The sequence below is a fragment of the Salvelinus alpinus genome, chromosome 30, assembly GCF_045679555.1.
Source record: "Salvelinus alpinus chromosome 30, SLU_Salpinus.1, whole genome shotgun sequence".
Lineage (NCBI taxonomy): Eukaryota > Metazoa > Chordata > Actinopteri > Salmoniformes > Salmonidae > Salvelinus > Salvelinus alpinus.
In genome coordinates, this window is record NC_092115.1 from 43,430,365 (window position 1) to 43,453,766 (window position 23,402).

Here is a 23,402-nt window from a genome sequence, read left to right on the forward strand (position 1 = left end):
GCGAGGGTTAACACGTTTAAATGTTTTACTCACCTCGGCTGCAGTGAAGGAGAGCCCGCAGGTTTTGGTAGCGGGCCGTGTCAGTGTCTGGCAGTGAAACAGTTCATTCAGCCTCATTTACTGCCTTTTAAAAACATAGCTGATATGGCTGACTTGCTTAAACAAACGTGGTTTCTACTGACAACTGAGATGTACAAACTATGGCATAAGGGGACGACAAGCGGATAAGAGGCTATCTGTAATTTTGATTAACACAGTAATGAGTGAGCTAGGACAGACGTAGTCAATATAATTCTTTGTTCAGCACTTTTGAAATGTGCAGCGACAGAATTCAGAACATGGGCCATTCTTACAGTATTCTCCCTGTACAAATCAAATCAAATCCAATTGTATTGGTTACATACACGTGTTTAGCAGATGCTTTTGCAGGTGTAGCGAAATGTGTTTCTAGCTCCGACAGTGCAGTAATATCTAACATGTAATATCTAACAATTTTCCAACATATACCCAATACACACAAATCTAAGTAGGAATTAATTAAGACTATACATATGGACGAGCGATGTCAGAGCGGAACGGACTAAGATACAGTAGAATAGTATAGAATACAGTATATACAGATGAGATGAGTAATGCAAGATATGTAAACATTATTAAAGTGACTAGAGCCCCATTTATTAAAGTGGCCAGTGATTTCAAGTCTATGTATGTAGAAAGCAGCCTCTATGTGCTAGTGATGGCTATTTAACAGTCGGATGGCCTTGAGATAGAAGCTGTTTTTCAGTTTCTCTGTCCCAGCTTTGATGCACCTGTACTGACCTCGCCTTCTGGATTATAGCGGGGTGAATGGGCAGTGGCTCGGGTGGTTGTTGTCCTTGATGATCTATTTGGCCTTCCTGTGACATCGGGTGCTGTAGGTGTCCTGGAGGGCAGGTAGCTTTCCCCCGGTGATGCATTGGGCAGACCGCACCCCCCTCTGGAAAGCCCTGCATTTGCAGGTGGTGCAGTTGCCATTTATATTCTTGGATAATATAATGTATAAATGTACACCAAGGAAATTCTTTGTCATAATACATCTGAGCAGGATCAGATGGTGACAGGGGTCTCATCAGGGTCAGACAGCCAGGGAAGACCAGTCTGACGGTGCAGAGGTGAACTTTTGCAGATACAGGGCATTCTGAAAATGTTCAGACCCCTTGACCTTTTCCACACGTCATTACTTCACAGCCATATTCCAAAATGGATTAAATAAAACAAAAACAATCTACACACAACACCCCATAATGACAAAGTGAAAACAGATTTTGTTGAAATTTAAGCAAAACGTAAATACCTTATTTACATAAGTATTCAGACCCTTTGCTTTGAGACTCAAAATTGAGCTCAGGTGCATCCTGTTTCCATTGATCATCCCTGAGATGTTTCTTCAACTTGATTGGAATCCAACTGTGGTACATTCAATTGATTCGAAATGATTTGGAAAGGCACACACCTGTCTATATAAGGTCCAACAGTTGACAGTGCATGTCAGAGCAAAAACTAAGCCATGAGGTCGAAGGACTTGTCCGTAGAACTCCGAGACATGGTTGTGTCGAGGCACAGGTCTTTGGCAGGGTACCAAAAACTGTCTATATAAGGTCCAACAGTTGACAGTGCATGTCAGAGCAAAAACTAAGCCATGAGGTCTAAACAACTTCATCAGATGACAGTCTTATAACATGTTATACAATACATTTATGTTTTGTTCGAAAAATGTGCATATTTCAGGTATAAATCATAGTTTTACATTGCAGCTACAATCACAAATAGCACCGAAGCAGCAAGAATAATTACAGAGAGCAACGTGAAATACCTAAATACTCATCATAAAACATTTATGAAACATACATGGTGTACAGCAAATGAAAGATAAACATCTTGTGAATCCAGCCAATATTTCAGATTTTTTAAGTGTTTTACAGCGAAAACACAATATAGCATTATATTAGCTTACCACAATACCAAAACACACAACCGCATTTATCAGCAGCAAAAAATAGCGATCGCAAAAAAACAGCAAAAGATATAAAATTATTCACTAACCTTGACAAACTTCATCAGATGACAGTCCTATAACATCATGTTACACAATACATATATGTTTTGTTCGAAAATGTGCATATTTTGAGGTACAAATCTTGGTGTTACATTGTGAATACGTAGCCAACATGCACAACATTATCCGAAGAAAGTTTGGACAGTCACCTAATCTAATCAAAGAACTCATCATAAACTTTACTAAAAAATACATGTTGTACAGCAAATGAAAGATACACTAGTTCTTAATGCAATCGCCGTGTTAGATTTTTAAAAATAACTTTAGTACGACATACAGCTTACGTTATAGCGAGACAGCGCCTGCAATGAGGGCGGAAAATAGAACTAAACATTTTCCACAGAAATACGAAATAACATCATAAATGGTTCCTACTTTTGCTGAGCTTCCATCAGAATCTTGTACAAGGAGTCCTTTGTCCAGAATAAATCGTTGTTTGGTTTTAGAATGTCCTTTTCTCCTGTTGAATTAGCAACCAAAGCTAGCCAAGTGGCGCGAAGCTGTCCATCTTCACCAAACGCAGAGAACGGAAAACGCCAAAACTCCCGATAAACGTTCAATAATCTGATAAAACTATATTGAAAAAACATACTTTACGATGATATTATCACATGTATCAAATAAAATCAAAGCCGGAGATATTAGCCGTCTATAACGAAAGCTTTTCAGAAGGCAATCCAGGGTTCCTTCCCGCGCCTTGCCAGACAAAGGAAATTGTGGTCACGTCATTCCAAGAGCTCTTGTTCGACTTCAGATCAAGCTAGACACCCCATTTCACCTCCCACTGCCTGTTGACATCTAGTGGAAGGCGTATGAAGTGCATGTATATCCATAGATTTCAAGCAAATGAATAGGAAGGCCCTGGAACAGAGCATCGATTTCAGATTTTTCACTTCCTATCAGGAAGTTTGCTGCAAAATGAGTTCTGTTTTACTCACAGATATAATTCAAACGGTTTTAGAAACTTGAGAGTGTTTTCTATCCAATAGTAATAATAATATGCATATTGTACGAGCTAGAATAGAGTAGGAGGCAGTTTAATTTGGGCACGATTTTTTTCCCAAAGTCGAAATAGCGCCCCCTATTAAGAAGAAGTTAATAGCGTTCTTTTTCATAACAAACCAATGCATTTTTAAATACATTGTGGTTAAGGTAGAGTATGATTGCATTTAATAATTTAATTAGAATTGTTTTACCACCTATCATAGTAAAACTATCGCAAACTTTTTGACTTAAAAAAATACTAAACTGAAAAGAGCCAGATTGCCCATCACTACTCCACACTGCCCTTTACCGCCTGGACAAAAGGAACACCTATGTGAGAATGCTATTCATTGACTACAGTTCAGCGTTCAACACCATAGTGCCCTCAAAACTCATGAATAAGCTAAGGACCCTGGGCTAAACACCGCCCTCTGCAACTGGATTCTGGACTTCTTGACGGGCCACCCCCAGGTGGTAAGGGTAGGTAACAACACATCCGCCACACTGATCCTCAACACAGGGGCCCCTTAGGGGGTGTGCTCAGTCCCCTCCTGTACTCCCTGTTCACTCATGACTGTATGGCCAGGCACGACCCCAACACCATCATTAAGTTTGCCGATGACACCACAATGGTAGGCCTGATCACCAACAACGACGAGACAGCCAATAGGGAGGAGGTCAGACACCTGGCCGTGTGGTGTCAGGACAACAACCTCTCCATCAACGTGATCAAGACAAAGGAGATGATTGTGGACTACAGGAAAAAGAGGACCGAGCACGCCCCCATTCTCATCGACTGGGCTGCAGTGGAGCAGGTTGAGCGATTCAAGTTCCTTGGTGTCCACATCACCAACAAACTAACATGGTCCAAACACACCAAGACAGTCGTGAAGAGGGCACGAAAAAACGTATTCCCCCTCAGGAGAAAATATTTGGCATGGGTCCTCAGATCAGAGGTGATTTGATGATGTTGAAATGGTGCTGGAATAGTGAAGGCAGCTCCTGATTTCTTTGCGACTTGTGGTAACTCTCTGTGGTTCTAAATCAATAGTGGTTTAGTGGTTCGAAAATGTCGGAAAGACCTTGCTGTAGGTCATGTAACTGTCTTACACACAAAGTGTCAGTTCATGCTGCAAGTGCTCTGATAGGTTGGAGGACATCCTCCGGAAGTTGTTATAATTACTGTGGCAGGTAGCCTAGTGGTTAGAGCGTTGGACTAGTAACCGTAAAGGTTACAAGATAAAAAGCTGTCGTTCTGCCCCTGAACAAGGCAGTTAACCCACTGTTCCTAGGCTGTCATTGAAATTTGTTCTTAACTGACTTGCCTAGTTAAATAAAGGTAAAAAATAAAATAAAACTGTGTAAGTCTATGGAAGGGGGTGAGAACCATGAGCCTCCTAGGTTTTGTATTGAAGTCAATGTACCCAGAGGAGGAAGAAACTAGCTGTCCTCCGGCTACACCATGGTGCTACCCTACAGAGTGCTGTTGAGGCTATTGTAGACCTTCATTGCAAAACAGTGTGTTTTAATCAATTATTTGGTGACGTGAATATATTGATTATAGTTTTATCTAAAAAGGATAACTTTTTAAATGTTTCACTATTTTTATGAAATTCACTGAAGAGGATGGTCCTCCCCTTGCTCCTCTTGAGGAGCCTCCACTGAGCTCAGCCACGACCTCTGGATAATGCTTTGTCCAGCATTTTTTATTTCCTTCATTACCGTTCTTTTAATTAGGCCTATCTGTTGTATTTATTTAGGCTACCCCACCACTAATGCGCAGAGACGTTGACATGAGTCGACCAAGAAATACTCTATTTAGATTGTGTGTGATTGACATAATGCATAACATATCCAGAGTCTCTGTAACCCACATGATTCACATATTATTTAGTCTACAGACATACACTCAAGGTGTCGACGGAATATTTGGAATGATTTCACATTTCCCTTGGTCACTGATGGTAGTAATCGGCATCAGCTAATCGCTAAAGGTCGTAGTACAGGGACTGAGAACACGAGAACACGTACATAGTGCACATAGTGATCTATTACACCGTATCTCTCAGGCTATATAAGCTGTGTTCTTTCTAATATAGGTTGGAAAACAAATATCCACTGAAGCTGATTTTGTTCCTTTGTGGCGATCAGAGATGTCAAGTACAGGTGGGACCTCCTCACTGAAGAGTAAGTAACTACAGTACTATCCACCTGATTTCCATGCTTGCTGCTCCCTGATTATACGACTTGCTCTTTTTACTCATACTGTATGTATTTTGAACAATATGTTTGAGATCTCTTCGTTATGTGACATCAAAGGTAACATGTATTTTTTATTGAGGCGTGCATGTTAAGTGCTTTGGACTGGAAGGGTTGTATGACATTTTGCAATATGAAGTTTCTATTACTCCCCTCTCTTTCCAGATGTTCCTACCAGAATGATAATTACCTGACTACCGTGGTTCCTGTGGAACGTTCCTCTGGCCTTCTGTACCCCAGCCACTTTCACCCTCGATGTTCACCTTTGTGGATCACACTCTGTCTCCCCAGAAAGATTGTGTAATTGGCTGGCTTTTTTAATAATAAAAACTTAATTTGATATATTATTTACTTTTCACTAACTTATTTTATTCTGTATTCTCTTGCCAGATTTTCATCCACTGTAGTACATCTGTGTGTTACCCTACTCCAGGGGTCTCCTGTGAACCAAAATGCAACAGGCAAAGTAGGTAGTGGTTCTCCCTTTATAAAGGCCCTGCTTGGGCACCATGACCCATATTTAAAATGTCTCAGAGTAGGAGTGCTGATCTCCAATCAGATCCTCCTTGTCCATAATCTTAATCATTATGATTTAACAGACAACTGATCCTAGATCAACACTTCTACGTTCAGATGCTTTGTTATTGTGAATATGACCCAGGTTCTGTTCTTATCTGTTTCCGTGGTGTTTTTCAGGGAGAGATGTTGCTGCTGCTCAGAGGAAGACTACACAGACTGCTGTGGTCTCCAGTGGAGAAGTGGTCCTGGTTGACAAAAAGCCTGTCTACCCTTCAGACCACTAATTCAACCAGCTACAGTTCGTAATGGCGTATGAAATAATGTACTCCGTACTTCCATACCCGTTACAGCGGAGGTAGTGAAAAGCACTGGCACTCATTTTTCAACAAACTTTTACTTGGTGATACTTTCTTTGTTCTTGATTCGTAAGAAACTTGTCTCTAATAAACCCCCGTGTCCAGTTTTTTTATTTGACCTTTATTTAACTAGGCAAGTCAGTTAGGAACAATGACGGCCTAGGAACAATGGGTTAACTGCCTTGTTCAGGGGCAGAACAACAGATTTTTATATTTCGTTGGCTTTCGAAGACCTTAGAAAGGCAGGGTAGGATAGATATAGATCTGTAGCAGTTTGGATTAAGAGTGTGTGTCCCCCCTTTGAAGAGGGGGATGACCGCAGCTGCTTTCCAATTTTTGGGAATCTCAGACGACACGAAAGAGAGGTTGAACAGGCTAGTAATAGGGGTTGCAACAATTTTAGTTCCATTTATTAAAGTGGCCAGTGATTTCAAGTCTATGTATGTAGAAAGCAGCCTCTATGTGCTAGTGATGCTTATTTAACAGTCTGATGGCCTTGAGATAGAAGCTGTTTTTCAGTCTCTTGGTCTCAGCTTTCATGCACCTGTACTGACCTCGCCTTCTGGATGGTAGCGGGGTGAACAGGCCGTGGCTCGGGTGGTTGATGTACTTGATGATCTTTATGGCCTTCCTATTGCATTGGGTGCTGTAGGTGTCCTGGAGGGCAGGCAGTGTGCCCCGCTGATGCATTGGGCAGACCACACCACCCTCTGGAGAGCCCTGCAGTTGCGGGCGGTGCAGTTGCCGTACCAGGCGGTGATACAGCCCCGACAGGATGCTCTCAATTGTTTCTGAGGGTCTAAGGGGCCAAGCCAAATTTCTTTAGCCTCTTGAGGTTGAAGAGGCGCTGTTGTGCCTCCTTTACCACACTGTCTACGTGGGTGGACCATTGCAGATTGTCAGTGACGTGTACGCCAAGGTACTTGAAGATTTCAGAAAATAATTGCGTAACAGAAAATAATTGAGAAGCACTGGGTTAGAGTGACTTGAATGCCTAGAACTCATGCGTTGTGTCATGGCAGCTTCAGCACTAGCTGATGTCAGGTTTGATTACCTAGAGTCTCTAGAGCTTGAGCACCGTGACCTAGTCTCCAGCGTGTTCTATGGGCTGCCCTCTACATCTGGATGCTGAAGGAAGGTTTGGGTTTTACCTTGATCCTTTGGTTGTTGCAGGATGAGCTTGGGTTACCTCCCTGCGATGATGTCTGATGGCTGAATAGTCTGGCTGGATAGCGACAATAACCCACTGTTAGTCTACACCTGTTGTCTACGAAGCATGTGACAAATAAAATTTGATTTAGATTTTATATTTGATTCAATAAACAGTGGATATGTTTGTGATACATTTAATGTCTCTGGATAGATTTGAACAATCTAGACCAGTATTCATAATATACTGATCCAGAATAAAATGATATGAACAGCTGGGACCTGATCCTTGATCAGCACTTCTACTCTGAGACACTTTATGAATATGGCAGATTTCCATCAGGATTGCTTACATTATCATCACACCATTGACTCAAAATGATTGAGTTGGTATTTGTCTGTCCCTCAGCCACATTAAATAGAATATTTATATTGTATCTCATTGCTCTTCTGGTCTCAGTAAACCGTTTCCTCATCAAGTTGCTCATTCGGATGGGTGAGGATAACATTTGGCAATTATTTGAAATACAATGTTATTATGTTATAACAGAGAATTAAAAAACAAAAATGTATAAAAACTCATTTGGGATGCATGCCAGCAAGGCCACTACACAACACTAAACAATACATTAATTGCACTATAACGGTGACAAACGATGCCAACAAACTAGAAGTCATACAGGAAGTGGGAGGGAGGAGGAAGATAAAGAACGGTTGAGGACATCTAAGGACCTAGAAAATTCCAGCTTTTCATACTGTCTGCCAGCAGATGGCCCTGTTGCACTATTTGGGGTATTGAGAGGAACACTTTGATCATGTACTTTGTGAAAAGAGAAAGGAATGGAAAAGTTCCACATTCCACATGTAAAGGACTCGATAGATAATTCAAATGGATTTAAATACTGTATTTAAATACAGGACCTGCTTTGTAATTGATGATTTTGCTGCCATTTGAACACTGTCCCTCACGTTCCACCTATAGCCTGCCCTTAACCCCAACAACTTTACATTTACTGTATATTCTGTAGAGGTTTTGTTGTTCATGTAAATGCCGATATCTTGGCCACATGGACAGCATTGTCTCATTTCCAATCAAGAGTTGACTGTGAATGGGACAGCCATCCACCCCAGTGTGTCTCACATTGTATTCAGTGATGTGGGGGATGGTCCCGCCTTTGTTGTTCTAGATGGGAGGGGTAGATCTTTCACCAACAACCGACTGTCACCCCTGTCACCACTTATCCAAAGTACAGTCATGAACCTGAAGGGACCAACCTTCCCTGGTGGGGCGTTAGAACCTTTCACACTTCCAAACAAAACCAACTTATCTCTTCCAGTGGCGATTTTAGCATGTAAATCTTGGTGGGGCAAAACAAACAAAACTCATTTGGGATGCATGCCAGCAAAGCCACTACACAACACTAAACAATACATTAATTGCACTATAACGTTGACAAACGATGCCCACAAACTGTTAGGGACTACATAAAGCTGTCCCAACAGCAGAGTCCCAACAGCAGTCCCAACACTTTACCACTGCAACACCCGGCTATCAGCGGAGCCTTGTCTGGCAGCCTCATTTACTGCCTTTAAAAAACATAGCCATATCAGCTAACTTGCAAATGTGGTTTCATACTGACAATTGAGATGTACAAACTATAACATAAGGGGACGACAAGTGGATACGAGGCAATCCGTAATTTCAACTAAAAACAATTATGAGCGAGCTAGGACGGACATAGTCAATATCACTATTTGTTCAGCACTTTTGAAATGTACAGTGACAGAATTCTCCCTGTACACCAAGTCAGAACCATAGGATAAATAAAGGGGGCATATAAGCAGACAATGAAAGCTCTTACAATATTCAATAATTACATTTCTCTAAAACAGGTTATAGGCTACATGTGCACCACCAAGTCAGAACAGTAGGTGAAATTAAGAGGGGAGTGGGCTACAAAAAGCTTACTACACAACATACCCTTAGTATTACTTTCTAAGCTACAGTATACAAATCTCCCTGACATATTACATAATTTATGCAGCAACATACAAGACATTTTTGGCCTCACCTTGTTGTGCTGTGCTCACTTGAACAGGAAGGTGGCACGCAGGTCCTTCGTGGGCAAATGTTGTCATCAAACGTTATCATCAAAGTCTGTAATTCTCTGGATTTATGGTGCTATCAAGACAACTTCGAACTCTGAAAAAAACAAGGTTGAATCATGATGACGTCAGTGATCTTCAAGTCGTAGCTCTAGAAAGAGGCCTGAGTTCCTGACTTACAATTCCAAGTTGGATGTCCGTTCAAAACTTATTTTCCCAGTCAGAACTCGTTTTTTCCCAAGTTCCCAGTTGTCTTAAACTCACTGAAGTCAGATTTCCCAGTTCCAGAGTTAACAGTTGTTTTGAGCGTGGCAGAAATCATGCTGGATTGTCAGCATGGCCAATGTTGAATGTTTATAATTTTAAGCTTGGAAAGATACCCTTAAACCCAGACTTGGGACCACACACCCACTCCACTGAATAGCAGGCTAGTGATGCCAAGCTTGCAGTTAGCCACTGATTCCTTCCAAACCACTCATTGTTGAATTTGCGTTTTCCAACTTGTTTTGTAATGTTTATGTCCAATGGTCGATGAGCATTGATACGTTTTATCTATAATTTCTCTTCATTATTTATCTTCATGTGACGAGGATTAAAAAGGATTTGCCAGGACATTGTCGACTTGATTCATGATGATGACTGCTAGCTAAGATTTTGAAAGTATGATGTTGACATGATCAGTCCAATCCAAGCTACTCTAGATATAACGTGATTTGACATTATTTTATCTGTGGCCAATGACATTGAGCCTTCTTGGATGGGCACTTCTAATGTAACTCTATGGCAGCACCCAAGGGGCTTGGATTTTCACGCTCTACCCTTAGATTTGGCGGTGACGTAGTGTTCCCATGAGTGACAGAACACTGAGCCAATCACAGCGCAACTAGAGAACATTACCATCCCCTACGCTCCGTATTTTCCGCTGGCTGCCCCACCACCACAGAAAGCATTGAGCTAGGCTGAAACACCTGCATTTTGGAGCTGCCTTACTCAAGAAAGCAAAAAAGAGAACATGTTTGTATGCAGCTTTATTAACTCAATGATTTTTTACAATTTTTTTTTTACAATGTTTGCAAACTTATATGTGATACGTATTAATGCCAAAATAACATGCAAAACAGGCAAGCCCACCTGTCCTGAATGACGGGTCGTAACTGATCGATCTCTTCATCTTTCCAATGTAATTTTCCCTCTCAAAAAGGCAGAATAAAGAAGGTGATATAGAGGATCTCAGAGTAGGCAAGACCGAGATTTAAATGTCTGAATTTTGTATATTGTCTTCTGTAGGCTAAATCCCCATCACACACATGGAGACAACTAAAAAAGTGTATGTGCTATATGCAGAAAAAGTGCCATGCTTGCAGAAAAAGTGGACTGTGGGATAGATACATGGACACAATTATCATTATTTGTCTCTTTTCCACTTCCAGTACAAATGTTTTGAAAAGTTCCCTAAATAAAACTAGTGTCTGCTTAACTGATAAATAGCAAACTCCATATATTATTGAATAGCTGTTATAATTTCATCAATTCGTTTCATCAATTCGTTTGATCAGGACATTTTCAATAGAAGGTTACCGCCAAAAAGATGTGTCCATATTCAAATAAGACAAGTTCACGCCCCCCCCCCCCCCCCCCAAAAAAAAAGCATTTAAATACTTAGCCAGCACTCTTCACAGAGTACGTACGACCTTCCATTTATTTTGCGACGACGTGCCTCTTCAAGCACCAGCTCTTCGCGTTCGGTCTATAAAAGGTACATTTTATAGAAGTTCGTATTCATCTGACTATACAATTTTGTTATATTATTATTTAGGTATTCTAAGTAATAGTTCATGTGTAAATGGCAAGACTTGAGTTATTGTGAATAAACATGGTTGGAATGCGGCTTTAGCTGTTATCTAACATTAGCTATAGTAACGTTAGCTATTCTTCACACGCACCAATTTGCCAGTTTACTTAAATTGTGAACATTTATACGGGTTATATTACCATCTATTAAACACACGGCGGGGGTTTCACTTTCTTACAAATTTATAATTAAACTTATTTACCTACGCTAGTTATCAACTTCATTGTAAAGATTGCTGCATCCGCCTTTAGCCAGTTAGCTTAGCACCAAGTGGCGAAGCAGGCCAACGTGGTGTAAAATGGCGCTAACATTCTTGGCCTGCTTTCCCCCCCCCCCAACACGCATTTAGCCAGACTCATTTAGTGGGCTAATCTGTTGTCCAGACCTTAACACGTTATGTCAAATAACCGAATTCAGGCAAATAACCATTTCAATGTTAACTATGTACAGCTAGCTAACTACAGCACATTGGTTGGCATAACGCGAAGTAGCACATTGGTTGGCCTAACGCTAGCTATCTGGCTAATTCTGTGCGCGATGTGTCGGACAATAGCTCCCGCACACGACGAGAGCTACGTTTACAACTCATAACTACAAGTATCGTGTACACAATGTAAACAAGTAGGTGCTTTTACTTGACCCGGATTGATCCCTTGCAGACAAAGAATCATGTCCGACGAAGGAAAACTTTTCGTTGGAGGCCTGAGCTTCGACACCACAGAGGAATCTCTGTCAGAAGCTTTCGCCAAGTATGGAAACATCGCAAAAGGTGCGTTTATAGACTTATTTTATTTACTAAGTGATAGCTGGCTACTTCCAGAAATATTATTCATGTCTGAAATGTTTAATTTCCGTTTCCCTCGCACAGTTGATGTCATCAGGGACAAAGAAACGGGAAGGTCTCGTGGATTCGGCTTCGTAAAGTACGATAATGCCGAGGATGCGAAGGACGCATTGGAGGGAATGAACGGCAAGGTACATCGGTATCACTACTTATATTTACCAATTATTGGAAATTTGTTTAAATGACATAACTGACTAGATAACTAAGAATACATCTAGGTGTAGCTTAATGAACCATAAAGTTATTTCTGGTTTATCATATCGAAGTTAGCCAGGTAATTTATTAATCCTGTTAACTCATTATCCCATTATGAAAAGTCACATGTTTTTGACCCACAATGAGTAACTCTCCTATCTCTTAGTCTGTCGATGGCAGAACCATTCGTGTGGATGAAGCTGGCAAGGGTGGCGGTCGCTCAGGAGGCGGAGGCGGTGGTGGATTCAGAGGTTCCAGAGGTGGTGGCGGATATGGTGGTGGAGGTGGCTATGGAGGGGGGAGAGGAAGAGGTGGGCGAGTTTACTCGCGAGGTATGGGCAGGCAATCTGCAAGATGGTGTGCTCCCCATCATCCATTAGCGTTTTGTCTTGCCCTCCCTCTTAGCCGTAGTTACATTTCAGTGTGAGTTTTCTTTAGCCGTGAGTTTGTTTTTGAAGTCCTGTGGTGTTTTGTTCCCAGGTGGTGGAGGATATGGTGGCGGTGACAGGGGATATGGTGAGAGGAGCTATGGTGGTGGTGGTGGAGACCGCAGCTATGGGGGTGGAGACCGGAGTTACGGGAGTGGCGGTGGATACAGGAGCGGCGGTGGCGGAGGGTACTCTTCTGGTGGCGGAGGATACAGAGACAATAGGTGAGGCGACACGTCTGATTACAGATTTCCTAAATTGGTGTTTGTAGACATTCCCCTCTTGCATCCTTTACAATGAACTGTAGTGGTGAACAATTAACTGACGTTACAAATTCCATTTAGCTCAGGTGTTTGATGTGCCCCCCCCCCAGCTTGGCGGAAGGGGTTTAAAAGCTAGGTTTCACACCTGCAAAAAAATCTGTCCAAGCCCAATGCGTTATGGGACTGCCTATTGTTGGGCCATAGACATGATAATCACGTCGTTGAGGACAGCGCTGGATGGATAGGCCTACACTTTTATGCCTGCATGTTATTAGGTTGGATGCACACATGAGGGGGTGCAGAGACGGGACTATTACTTTAAGGAATGGGAAATTAAGTCATCAAACTGTAATACACACATCTTATTTCGTTGTAACTTTCTATTGTCTAGGCAATGTGGACCTGCCAAACAATGGACTGTTTTGGCAATTGAATATTTGACTTTGGCATTTACTTTTTTTGTAAATGCTAATGCCATTTCATGTTGAAAATAATTTAAACAGTGATTATTTTTTAATAGCCGTTATGAAACCAAACTGATCTCAAAGCACTAATGAACAGGGACCTTACCTATATTTTTTCCCCTTCCAATGTTAGGGGCCAGGGAGGCTACGGGGACCGCTCTGGGGGTTCCTATAGAGACAGCTACGACAGTTAAGGTATGTGCTAATGTATTTGTTTCTTTCTTCATAGGCCTAGGCTGCGTTAGACCACTTCCTCATCCAAGATTCTGGACTTGAATCTTTTACTAGGTTGCTGCTGAATAGTTTAGGATGAGATCTAGTTCTCTTCGGTGTACCTTCCCTCCTACTTTGAACTCATTCATACCAATCTACAGGATCATACATTTCCTTGATCTTACACCAGCACAGTTTATACAGGAAGATGAACCCCCCCCCCCGGTTGTTTCAACTATTTGGGACTGTTTAGTGCAAGGCTCTCAACCCTTTTCCTGGAGAGCTACTATCCTGTAAGTTTGTGCCAACACTAATCTAGCACACCTGATTCTAATAATTAGCTGGCTGAATCAGGTTAGTTACAAGTGGTTGGAGTGAACCTAGAGGGGGTAGCTCTCCAGGAATATTGTTTGGAGAACCCTGGTTTAGTGGGGAACTGGGGATGTTATCAAGCTCAAATGTTCGTGAAACTTGTTTCCTAAACTCAGTGTCTTTACCTGTGTGCCCAATTCTTGTCCTCAGCTGCACACGAGTAAAAATCCACCCCCGATTCAAGATCATCCCTTGGCTGGCTGTATTTAAAAAGCTCCTCAAGAAATTTGTCCACATGTTGACCTGATTTTTGTAGTCCTATTCTGTGTTTAAGTAGCTCGAGCGTCTTTAAATTTAGCCATGAGTTTTGGCCATTAATTTACAAACCATGTTTAAAAAGTTAATGATCTCTAAAGGATGCATCTCGGTTTGTTCTTATGGCATTTAGTTCAATTGATAAAGCATAATGTCTGACTTGTTGGTGCTGTAAAAACCAAAACGTTGCTTCACATGGCTGTTTGTATATAAACGCCCGCTGTTCTTTACATTCTACTCCCTGTCTCTATCAGCACTGACATCTCCATTTTAAATCCTTGATATTAGTATTGAGGATATCAATGAGGCTTGTTTACCTTCCTGTTTTCTTTTGTTTTAAATGACAATGTCCGACCTACCTCCTGCCAAGTTTTAAACTGAGCGAGAAATAAAATTATTCCTTTGACCACCTTTATCTATACAATTGAGGTTCTTAAAATAGCTGAGGGTCCTGTATGTTCAGTTTCCAAAAAGAGTGAATTCCTTTCAGACTGAAGTTGCAAATTGCAGCATGCTACAGTCTGCTCACGGTGTTTTGTTGTTTTGCTCTGCTCAATGCCTGCATTTTAAAATGTGCTTGTTATAATGGACTGAACACAAAGATCTGCATCAATGTTACTACTCTTCTTGCCCAATAATATTCCACCTGGGAACGATTTTGTACTTTCTGTTCTTTGTATCATCAACATTGAAGATTATTTTGTCAATTTTGGCTTCATGGAGCCTATTAAAACGATTTGTTGAAAATACTTGTGCCTTGAACATGCTTATGGGGGAATTGGCTGGTTTATTGTCAGTGATTTTAATAGTTTGGTTATCTTCATAGTGTTGGCTTGTTTCTCTTATGTGGGGCTTTAGAGCTAATTTCTATGGTTTAAACTTCCCAAAAGTGAGAACAAGAACTTTGAAATTTTACAGAGATTCATAGGAAGTGACATGGTTCCAGTATTTGTCTAGTCTTTGGCCTATTTAAGTGATGCTTCTCTGGTGGCTTATGTTGCCACTGATGCAAGTGTGGTGTTCGCCTTTAAGTGGTTAACAGTGAGAGGGGTACTGGTATAGTCAATGCACTTTTCCAGTTTCCTCAAAGCAAAATTTCACTGAAGTATTGTTCTCATTTTCTGCTGGCTTGCCACCGCAGAGCACAGCAGTGGTTGGTAAATGGTAATCTAATCTTCTAGTTGTAGTCAACGGCAGTTTCCAAATTGGCAGTTCAGTATAACTTGGTATGTTTCAATAGTTTGTCAAACAGTGCTAAGACCTGCATATGACAATTGAGGGGTACATTTCAACCTATTGGGTTGACTAATCGTCCACGACTTAAGTGGGGCCTAATAGTGGGGAGTAGGTGGTCCTGTTAATGCTCCATTGCTCAGCTACAGAAAATGCCTACAAGTCCTTGGAGAATGAAGTGTTGCGCCTACCGACAAGTGCTCGTCAGAAGTGAAAGCTGCTCTCTTGCCTAGTTCATTTGTGGAGAATCGATAGGCCAGTTCACGTGAGGTAAACTCCTTTTGCTCTCCTGCTCACATCCTTCAAACTGAGTGCTCATTATTTACAGATATGTTATCCATTGTCCCCCTCTGCTGCAAAGATTGCCACAGTCCAATGTTCCTTGGCCACTTCTGAATTTCAGAACTCTACACTCTTAAATCCACATAGAAAACAACTGCCCCCCCCCCCCCTCTTGAAATGTGCCTTAGCAAAATTACCATTCACCTGGCCTCAGTCCGATCACTTTCGCATCATGTCCGTCAAATTCTCTGATCACCTCAACTGGCTCAATTGTCCCCTCCTTCAGGCCTGATTTAACAACCCCCCCCCCCCTCTTGTTTTTATAGTGTGGTTCTAAGCTTTGTGTTAAAAGTCTGGGTAGATGAACATGTAATGAAACGGTTGCTTGCTAAAGTATTGCTGTTTTTGTGAGCTTCTGTTCTAATCTCATGAATGTCTTCTTGTTAGGATGAATTTACCCTCTGGAGACTAACCTGTCCTGAACTCTCCAGTGTGTCAGATGGTGATGAGCTGGAATTGCAGCTAAATTTACCAGGTTTGTCTCTTGTTCCCGTAAAGTTTTGATTTTAAAGGCCCATGAGTGGGAATTCACTTCTCAATTATTTTTTTCTCCCAGTGACAATGCCTTGCTTTACTATTTGATATGTGCGAGTACTTTTGTCTTTATTTTCAGGGCTGGGTTTTATTTGAATGTTACCACTCACCAGCATGGCATTGTTTATTAATCAAAGAAACACCTTAAATTCTTTGCAACTAAATCCAAACAGCTTTTTTTCATAGCCTACACGTCTGAGCCATGGAGCAAATTAAAATAGGGGGTAGCAAACATGTTTTTGCCCCTCTATTATTTTTGACCTGAACATTAACAATTGTATAATGACTGCATTTTACAATGCTGCTCGCCATGTTTCCCCAAGACAAATGGTTTTGCTTCACAATGCGATTCACGGCTTTGGTGCAGCTAAACCACACGTCTATCCTACAATGAACAGGCATCTGCGGAAAAAATTCAAGGAATTGTAACTTGTTGTGCTGTAAGATTTGTATTGGCGTTTCAGGTCCGACGCGCTCAGGATGTTACGTCATTTGCGACGTGCATGAGCAAAGTCATTGTAGCATATCATTCCACTTCCCCTGTGAGAACCATGAGCGTAGGTTGGCTTTGCTGTGCCAAAGCCTGCCAGGAGTCTACCATACAATGTAGCAAAACTCACGCCTGAGCCATGGCACAAATTAAAATAGGGGTTGCAAACTTGTATTTTCACCTTTTTACCAGCGGCAAGCCAACCGTTGTCATGACCCTTGTGGTCATTAAAAATCCCATGACACTTAATGTAAGGGTGTTAGCCACGACCGCAGGGTTAAATTCCTAACCTGCCATCATTCCATCATGGTCACCTAATCATCCCCTCATTCCTAATTGGCATCACTCCTCACCTCCATTTGATAACTGTTGTGAGCGTTCTGGCAAAATGGTTGCCGTGCATTGGTGGTGGATGAGGTGAGTTTCTCCCTTACTATGTGAAGTGCTTTCAGAGTACCTCGGTTGAAAAGCACAATATAAATCCAATCTATTATTAATACTTATAGAAGATGCAAAACATTTGGAAATAACAATAAATAGATGGCAAAGTCAAAGACACTGGTTTCATCTGTTGCAAAGTTTCCCTAATATGATTGACAAACCCAGAACCAGCCTAATCTGCACTACCCAGAAGTAAAATTATCTTGCGATAGTTTAATTTTGTGTTTGTCTGGGGAATGCCGTTAACAATTGATTAACCGCTGTGTGACGGAAGGATACTCAAGGCCAAACCCCCCCCTGCAAATTTCAACTTTATCTTGGCCAAAAAGGTAATTTCTGTTATTGATTTGCAATATATAGCAAATTGACTGGCTGTAGAATCTAGTGGAAACTCTATCTACACACAGGCTTGTAAAATCACCGCACCCGTTTAAGCATTCGTCCAAATAATCAATGACAAACCACACTACTGCTGCTTGTAATCACAATTCTACATAAGGCTTGACAGATTCTCACGGTTTAATCTGTCCTGAGAGATTAGAACCAGCCTAGCCAATCTTAATACGATGTGGGGGGGGAAATTAATGTCAACAATTTTAAGGTTAGCAAGATGGCTAGCCGTACTAGCTACGTATCCATCGAATTGGCGACCAAATATTCTATAATCAAAGAATATGCACGTTTTCCCACCAAATGGATTTGTTGCGGCTGAAGATCAGTGCGTGATGACGTAATGTGCACAATGTACTTTTTTGCTCAAGTGTTCATGTACCGATATGGCATTTTCAACTATACCGATAGTTTTGTCAAGCTGTTGTGTTAAATAGCAGATGTGCCCCCTCTGGTCTTGGCGCCAACTGCTAGCAGATACAGTGGGGGTAGGCTGTGAAGATTGGCTAGTCTACGTTATGAGATTATTATGGATAAGATCATATTTCTATTTGTTAAACAGCAGTCAAGCATAATCTTGTCACCCGAATAATATGCTCTGTATTTATAGGAAAGCCGCATCAAGTGTGTTACTGATCACTTTCACCACCATGTGAAGTTCATAACTTATATAATAAACTGCATGGTTTGAGTCGTAGTGGGAGGACCACACACCATATCATCGTGTGACTCTTTCTTTACCATTATTATATTAATATTTGGCATAAGTTTCCACTGCCATTTTCTGCATAATAGATTTTACAGACCGAGCCCACCGTGTCATACGAACAGATTGTCGGCATTCATAAAATTACACCGGCGCTTTTCCTTCACAGCTGTCATGATTTTTGACTACTCGCATAACTGTGGCTTGAAACGTGGTTGGCAGCCTAACCAATAGGTATCTTCAGTCAGTATCTCATGTGACCACCATTTGCTTCCGTAAAGCGCGACAGTTGATCAGGCTGCTGATTGTGGCCTGTGGAATGTTGTCCCAGTCTTCAATGGCTGTGCGAAGTTGCTAAATATTTGTGTGAACTAAAACACTCTGTCATAGACATTGATCCAGAGCATCCCAAACATGCTCAAATGGGTGATAAAACTGCATATTTTAGTGTCCTTTTGTCCCCAGCACAATGATCATGCTGAACAGCTGAACATACAATTTTTTTGTTATTGACAAGATGCAGCAATTTGGATGGTACAATGATTCTTTACGCTTGCTTGTTTTGTCACAAACTGAAATTAGGCTAATGTAGGATTTTGGTTACCAGGAAATGGCAGAGTGATATCTTTTGATCGCTTGCTCGAGATGCCCATGCCTCGTGAGTGACTGAAAAGGGATGGTGCAGCCTTCAAATTTGATAAGAGACTGACCAGCTTTGGTTGAGAAATCAGAGGGCTGCACAATTAGAAGGCAATTCTTCATTAGAATGAAATTATTGAAACAATATTACTGCAGATATTAAGGACATATTACGTTGATCCTTTTAAGTGTATCCATTTAAGCCGCCACTGTTCTAATGCTCTGACAATACATTGATTATAATTGGTTTCTTTCATTCCTTGGTCTCAGGTCCAGTGTATGGAGTTGATGTGAGTGTGCGCAGAAGTGGAGTCCACACATCCGGCCAGAAATCTGCATTAGTCCGAAGATTTGTGTAAATTTCTTAGAAATCCAATGAATAATCATTAACAATTAAGGTCCTACAAGCTGCACCTCATTTAGGAAACAGCCGTCGGGTGACGATTTTCGCTATACTGACATGTTACAGAATAAACAAGAAATGCGCTTCTGTTTTTAATTTGAGTTTCAACATTTCACGGCTTTTGTGTTGAAGGTGTTCATGGCTTTGAAACGTTGGAGCATGTGTTCAACTAGTAGTTTTAATGTGATGAATTTCTACATGATGTATTGTGAAATCAAGTATATTCAATAAAGGTGCAAATCATTAACAGTGCCCAATCCCATATCTATCAAATTATTTCTCTAAGGAAATAGATGATGGGGTCAAACCTGTTTTGAGTCTTTCAATTAGACATTAAATTGATGTTCAGTTAAAACCCCTGAAAGACGGCAAGCATTGTTTGGTTATCCCAGCTCAGACAGTGTGCTGCAGTACTCCAGGGCATTTATCATAGGGCAAGATGGGTCCCACCCAGTGCTTCATTTGTAAATTGGGGTGACCTGGGGAATCGGAACGCATGCATTATCACAGAGTAAAGAGGTGCTTGCAGAACACAGATCAATTCTTAGAATATAAGGTACTGTTTTCACATGTTTTTTAGGGGGCAGCCAAGAACAATTACAGAAATGCCATTTGAATGAACTGATTGCTTTATCATTTTTACATTGCAAACTGAAAATGTCTCATGTCAGGAAAGGCAAATGGGTTCCTGAACAAAACAGTCCAAAACAGAGATGAACAGGATCAGGCTCAAATTAAGCACTGGTCCCACCAGGTAATGTGTCCCACCGAAACAGACAGCGCACTGTCGGGTTTATACAGTCGGGTTTATACAGTCGACATTGGCCTCGTCCCACCCTGAAATCACACAAATTAGAGGTCATCAAATAAAACGGGCATAGACCTTACCGTGAAATGCTTACTTACAAGCCCTTAACCAACAATGCAGTTAAAGAAAGAGTGAAGGGAAAAAATTAACAAAATTACACTATAAATAGTCCACGTGGCCATTTGAATAATTGTTCAGGAGTCATGGCTTGGGCAAAGAGGCTGTTAAGGAGCCTTTTGGTTCTAGACTTGGCCGTGCGGTAGCAGAGAGAACAGTCTATGACTTAGGTGACTGGACAATTTTTGGGGCCTGACACCGCCTAGTATATAGGTCCTGAATGTCAGGAAGTTGGCCCCAGTGATGTACTGGGCCGTACGCACTACCCTCTGTAGTGCCTTACGGTTAGAGGCAGAGCAGTTACCATACCAGTCGGTGATGCAACCGGTCAGGATGCTCTCAATTGTGCAGCTGTAAAACTTTTAGAGGATCTGGAGACCCATGTTAAATCTTTTCAGTCTCCTAAAGGGGAAAAGGTGTTGTCGTGCCCTCTTCACAACTGTCTTGGTGTGTTTGGACCATGTTAGTTTGGTGATGTGGACACCAAGGAACTTAACTCTCGACCCGCTCCACTTCAGCCCCATCGATGTTAATGGGGGCCTGTTCAGCCTCCTTTTCCTATAGTCCAAAATCAGCTCCTTTGTCTTGCTCACATTGAGGGAGAGGTTGTTGTCCTGGCACTACACTGCCAGGTCTCTGACCTCCCTATATGCTGTCTCATTGTTCTCTGTGATCAGGCCTACCACTGTTGTGTCGTCAGCAAACTTAATGGTGTTGGAGTCGTGTTTGGCCACACAGTTATGGGTGATCAGGGAATACAGGAGGGGACTAAGTACACACCACTGAGGATCCCCAGTGTTGAGGATCAGCGTGGCAGATGTGTTGTTGACCTAACTTACCACCTGAGGACGGCCCGTCAGGCAGTCCAGGATCCAGTTGCAGAGGGAGGTGTGTTTAGTCCCAGGGTCCTTAGCTTAGTGATGAGCTTTGTGGGCACTATGGTGTTGAACACCGAGCTGTAGTCAATGAACAGCATTCTCACATAGGTGTTCCTTTTGTCCAGGTGGGAAAGGGCAGTGTGGAGTGCGATTGAGATTGCGTCATCTGTGGATCTGTTGGGGCAGTATGCGAATTGGAGTCGGTCTAGGGTTTCCGGCATGCTGGTGTTGATGTGAGCCATGACCAGCCTTTCAAAGCATTTCATGGCTACCGATGTGAGTTCTACGGGGCGGTAATCATTTAGACAGGTTACCTTCGCTTTCTTGGGCACATGTAGGTCGTTCGGAACAGCTGGTGCTCTCATGCATGAGAACTCTCTTGGTAGATAGTGTAGTCTACAGATTATCATGAAGTATTCTACCTCAGGCGAGCAATACCTCGAGACTTCTTTAATATTAGACATTGCGCACAGCAGTTATTGACAAATAGACACACACTCCTGCCCCTCGTCTTACCAGACGTAGCTGCTGTGTCCTGCCGATGCATGGAGAAGCCAGCCAGCTCTATATTATCCGTGTCGTCGTTCAGACACGTCTCGGTGAAACATAAAATATTACCGTTTTTTATGTCCCGTTGGTAGAATAGTCTTAATTGTAGATCGTCCAGTTTGTTTTCCAATGATTGCACGTTGGCCAATAATACGGAGGGAAGTGGTGGTTTACCTACTCAAAATTCTTACAAGGCACCCCGGCCCCTCACCCGTTTCCTCATGCTGATGACAGGGATTTGGGACTCGTCTTGGCAAAGCAGTATATCCTTCGCGTCAGACTCATTAAAGAAAAAATCTCTGTCCTGTTCGAGGTGAGTAATCGCTGTTCTGATGCCCAGAAGCTTTTTTCGGTCATAAGAGACGGTAGCAGCAACATTATGTACAAAACAAGTTACAAACAATGCAAAAAAAACTAACAAAATAGCACGGTTGGTTAGGAGCCCATAAAACATCAGCCATCCCCTCAGGCGCCATTATCCAACAATATCATATGTCTCATCTTATACTGTACTGGCAGTAAAAGAACACATTACGGCATCATCAGTCCAACCCTATCAAATAACACTAACCTCGGATAGGTTTTTAGCCCCTGGTAATCCTGCAGGTAGATATCATATCAAGCATTTTATTATTGATTAGGCTGTCTTGATGCTTTCATCCAAGTGTGTGTATACGTTGTGGTCACATGAGGGGATGCCTCGTTGTCTGAGGGAGAGCAAGATGCTGCTGTAGGACTCTACCATAAAAAAATTAACCTTGGTTAGCATTCATTGATTCACAGTAGTTCCCTTACCTCTGCGGGGAGAAATGAGAGGAAAGGGATGTCAGTTCTCTCACACTGCTGTAAAGTCCCGGTGCAAGGCAAGAATAGAGCACTTAGGGTAGTACACAGTATATAGTACACAGTATATAGTCCTGACACAAAGACAGAGATAAGTGGAGAAGAAGAGGGACTGGGTGTCAAGGAAGTGCCTTTTAGTTAGTTCAGAAAAACACACACTCCACTGGCAGGTTACTCACAAACGTGCGTAAGCGCAGGCCAGACCAATACATCCGTTCTGACTGGGACCACAGATCACCAAGACTGTAGGATTCCTCTTCAGGGAACTCAGGGGGAAGGCCTGTACATGAGAATTTAGTTGCATATTCATGTTATTTAATTCCCTAGTTTAAAACTACCCTAAAAAGGTAAGAAGGGAGAGCACAGACCTTGTTGATAGCGATGGCACAGGCATGGCCCCAGATCTCCATCAGCTGCTGCGCTCCAAAGGGATACTCTCCCAGCAACTCTGCTGCCTCCTCAATACTGAGGGAGAGAGACATCAGGAAGAATAGTTGGAGCAATAGAGATCACTTAAGTGTCCTTTAGGAGGTAAAACTCTAGAGGAGGGTGTTACAGTAAATCAAATGTTATTTGTCACATGCGCCGAATACAACAGTGTAAGTGAATTGCTTACTTACAAGCCCTTAACCAACAATGCACTTTTAAGAAAAATATCTAAATAAAAGTAACAAA

The 23,402-nt window shown here is 41.9% G+C and overlaps 1 protein-coding gene and 1 long non-coding RNA gene across 6 annotated transcripts; both read left to right on the forward strand.

Moving 5' to 3' along the window:
• Nucleotides 1-11,112: 11,112 nt before the first annotated feature.
• Nucleotides 11,113-15,103, forward strand: LOC139560467 (cold-inducible RNA-binding protein B-like). 5 transcript variants are annotated; one of them, XR_011671945.1, is made up of 7 exons: nt 11,113-11,224; nt 11,980-12,089; nt 12,189-12,295; nt 12,526-12,691; nt 12,840-13,010; nt 13,643-13,709; nt 14,250-14,330. XR_011671945.1 is itself a non-coding variant. In XM_071377274.1 (7 exons), the coding sequence occupies exons 2-6, from the start codon at nt 11,990-11,992 to the stop codon at nt 13,706-13,708; spliced, it is 606 nt and encodes a 201-aa protein (XP_071233375.1). In that variant the 5' UTR covers nt 11,113-11,224; nt 11,980-11,989; the 3' UTR covers nt 13,709; nt 14,250-15,103. The 5 variants fall into 5 exon arrangements, 4 of the variants coding, with proteins under 4 accessions (XP_071233375.1, XP_071233376.1, XP_071233377.1 ...); XM_071377274.1 differs by having other exon boundaries at nt 12,840-13,011; nt 13,648-13,709; nt 14,250-15,103; XM_071377275.1 differs by having other exon boundaries at nt 12,526-12,670; nt 12,840-13,011; nt 13,648-13,709; nt 14,250-15,103.
• A 963-nt stretch (nt 15,104-16,066) lies between these two features.
• Nucleotides 16,067-19,784, forward strand: LOC139560468 (uncharacterized). The gene is made up of 2 exons (XR_011671946.1): nt 16,067-16,404; nt 19,400-19,784. It is a non-coding gene; the product is annotated as an uncharacterized lncRNA (long non-coding RNA).
• The last annotated feature ends 3,618 nt before the right edge of the window (nt 19,785-23,402 follow it).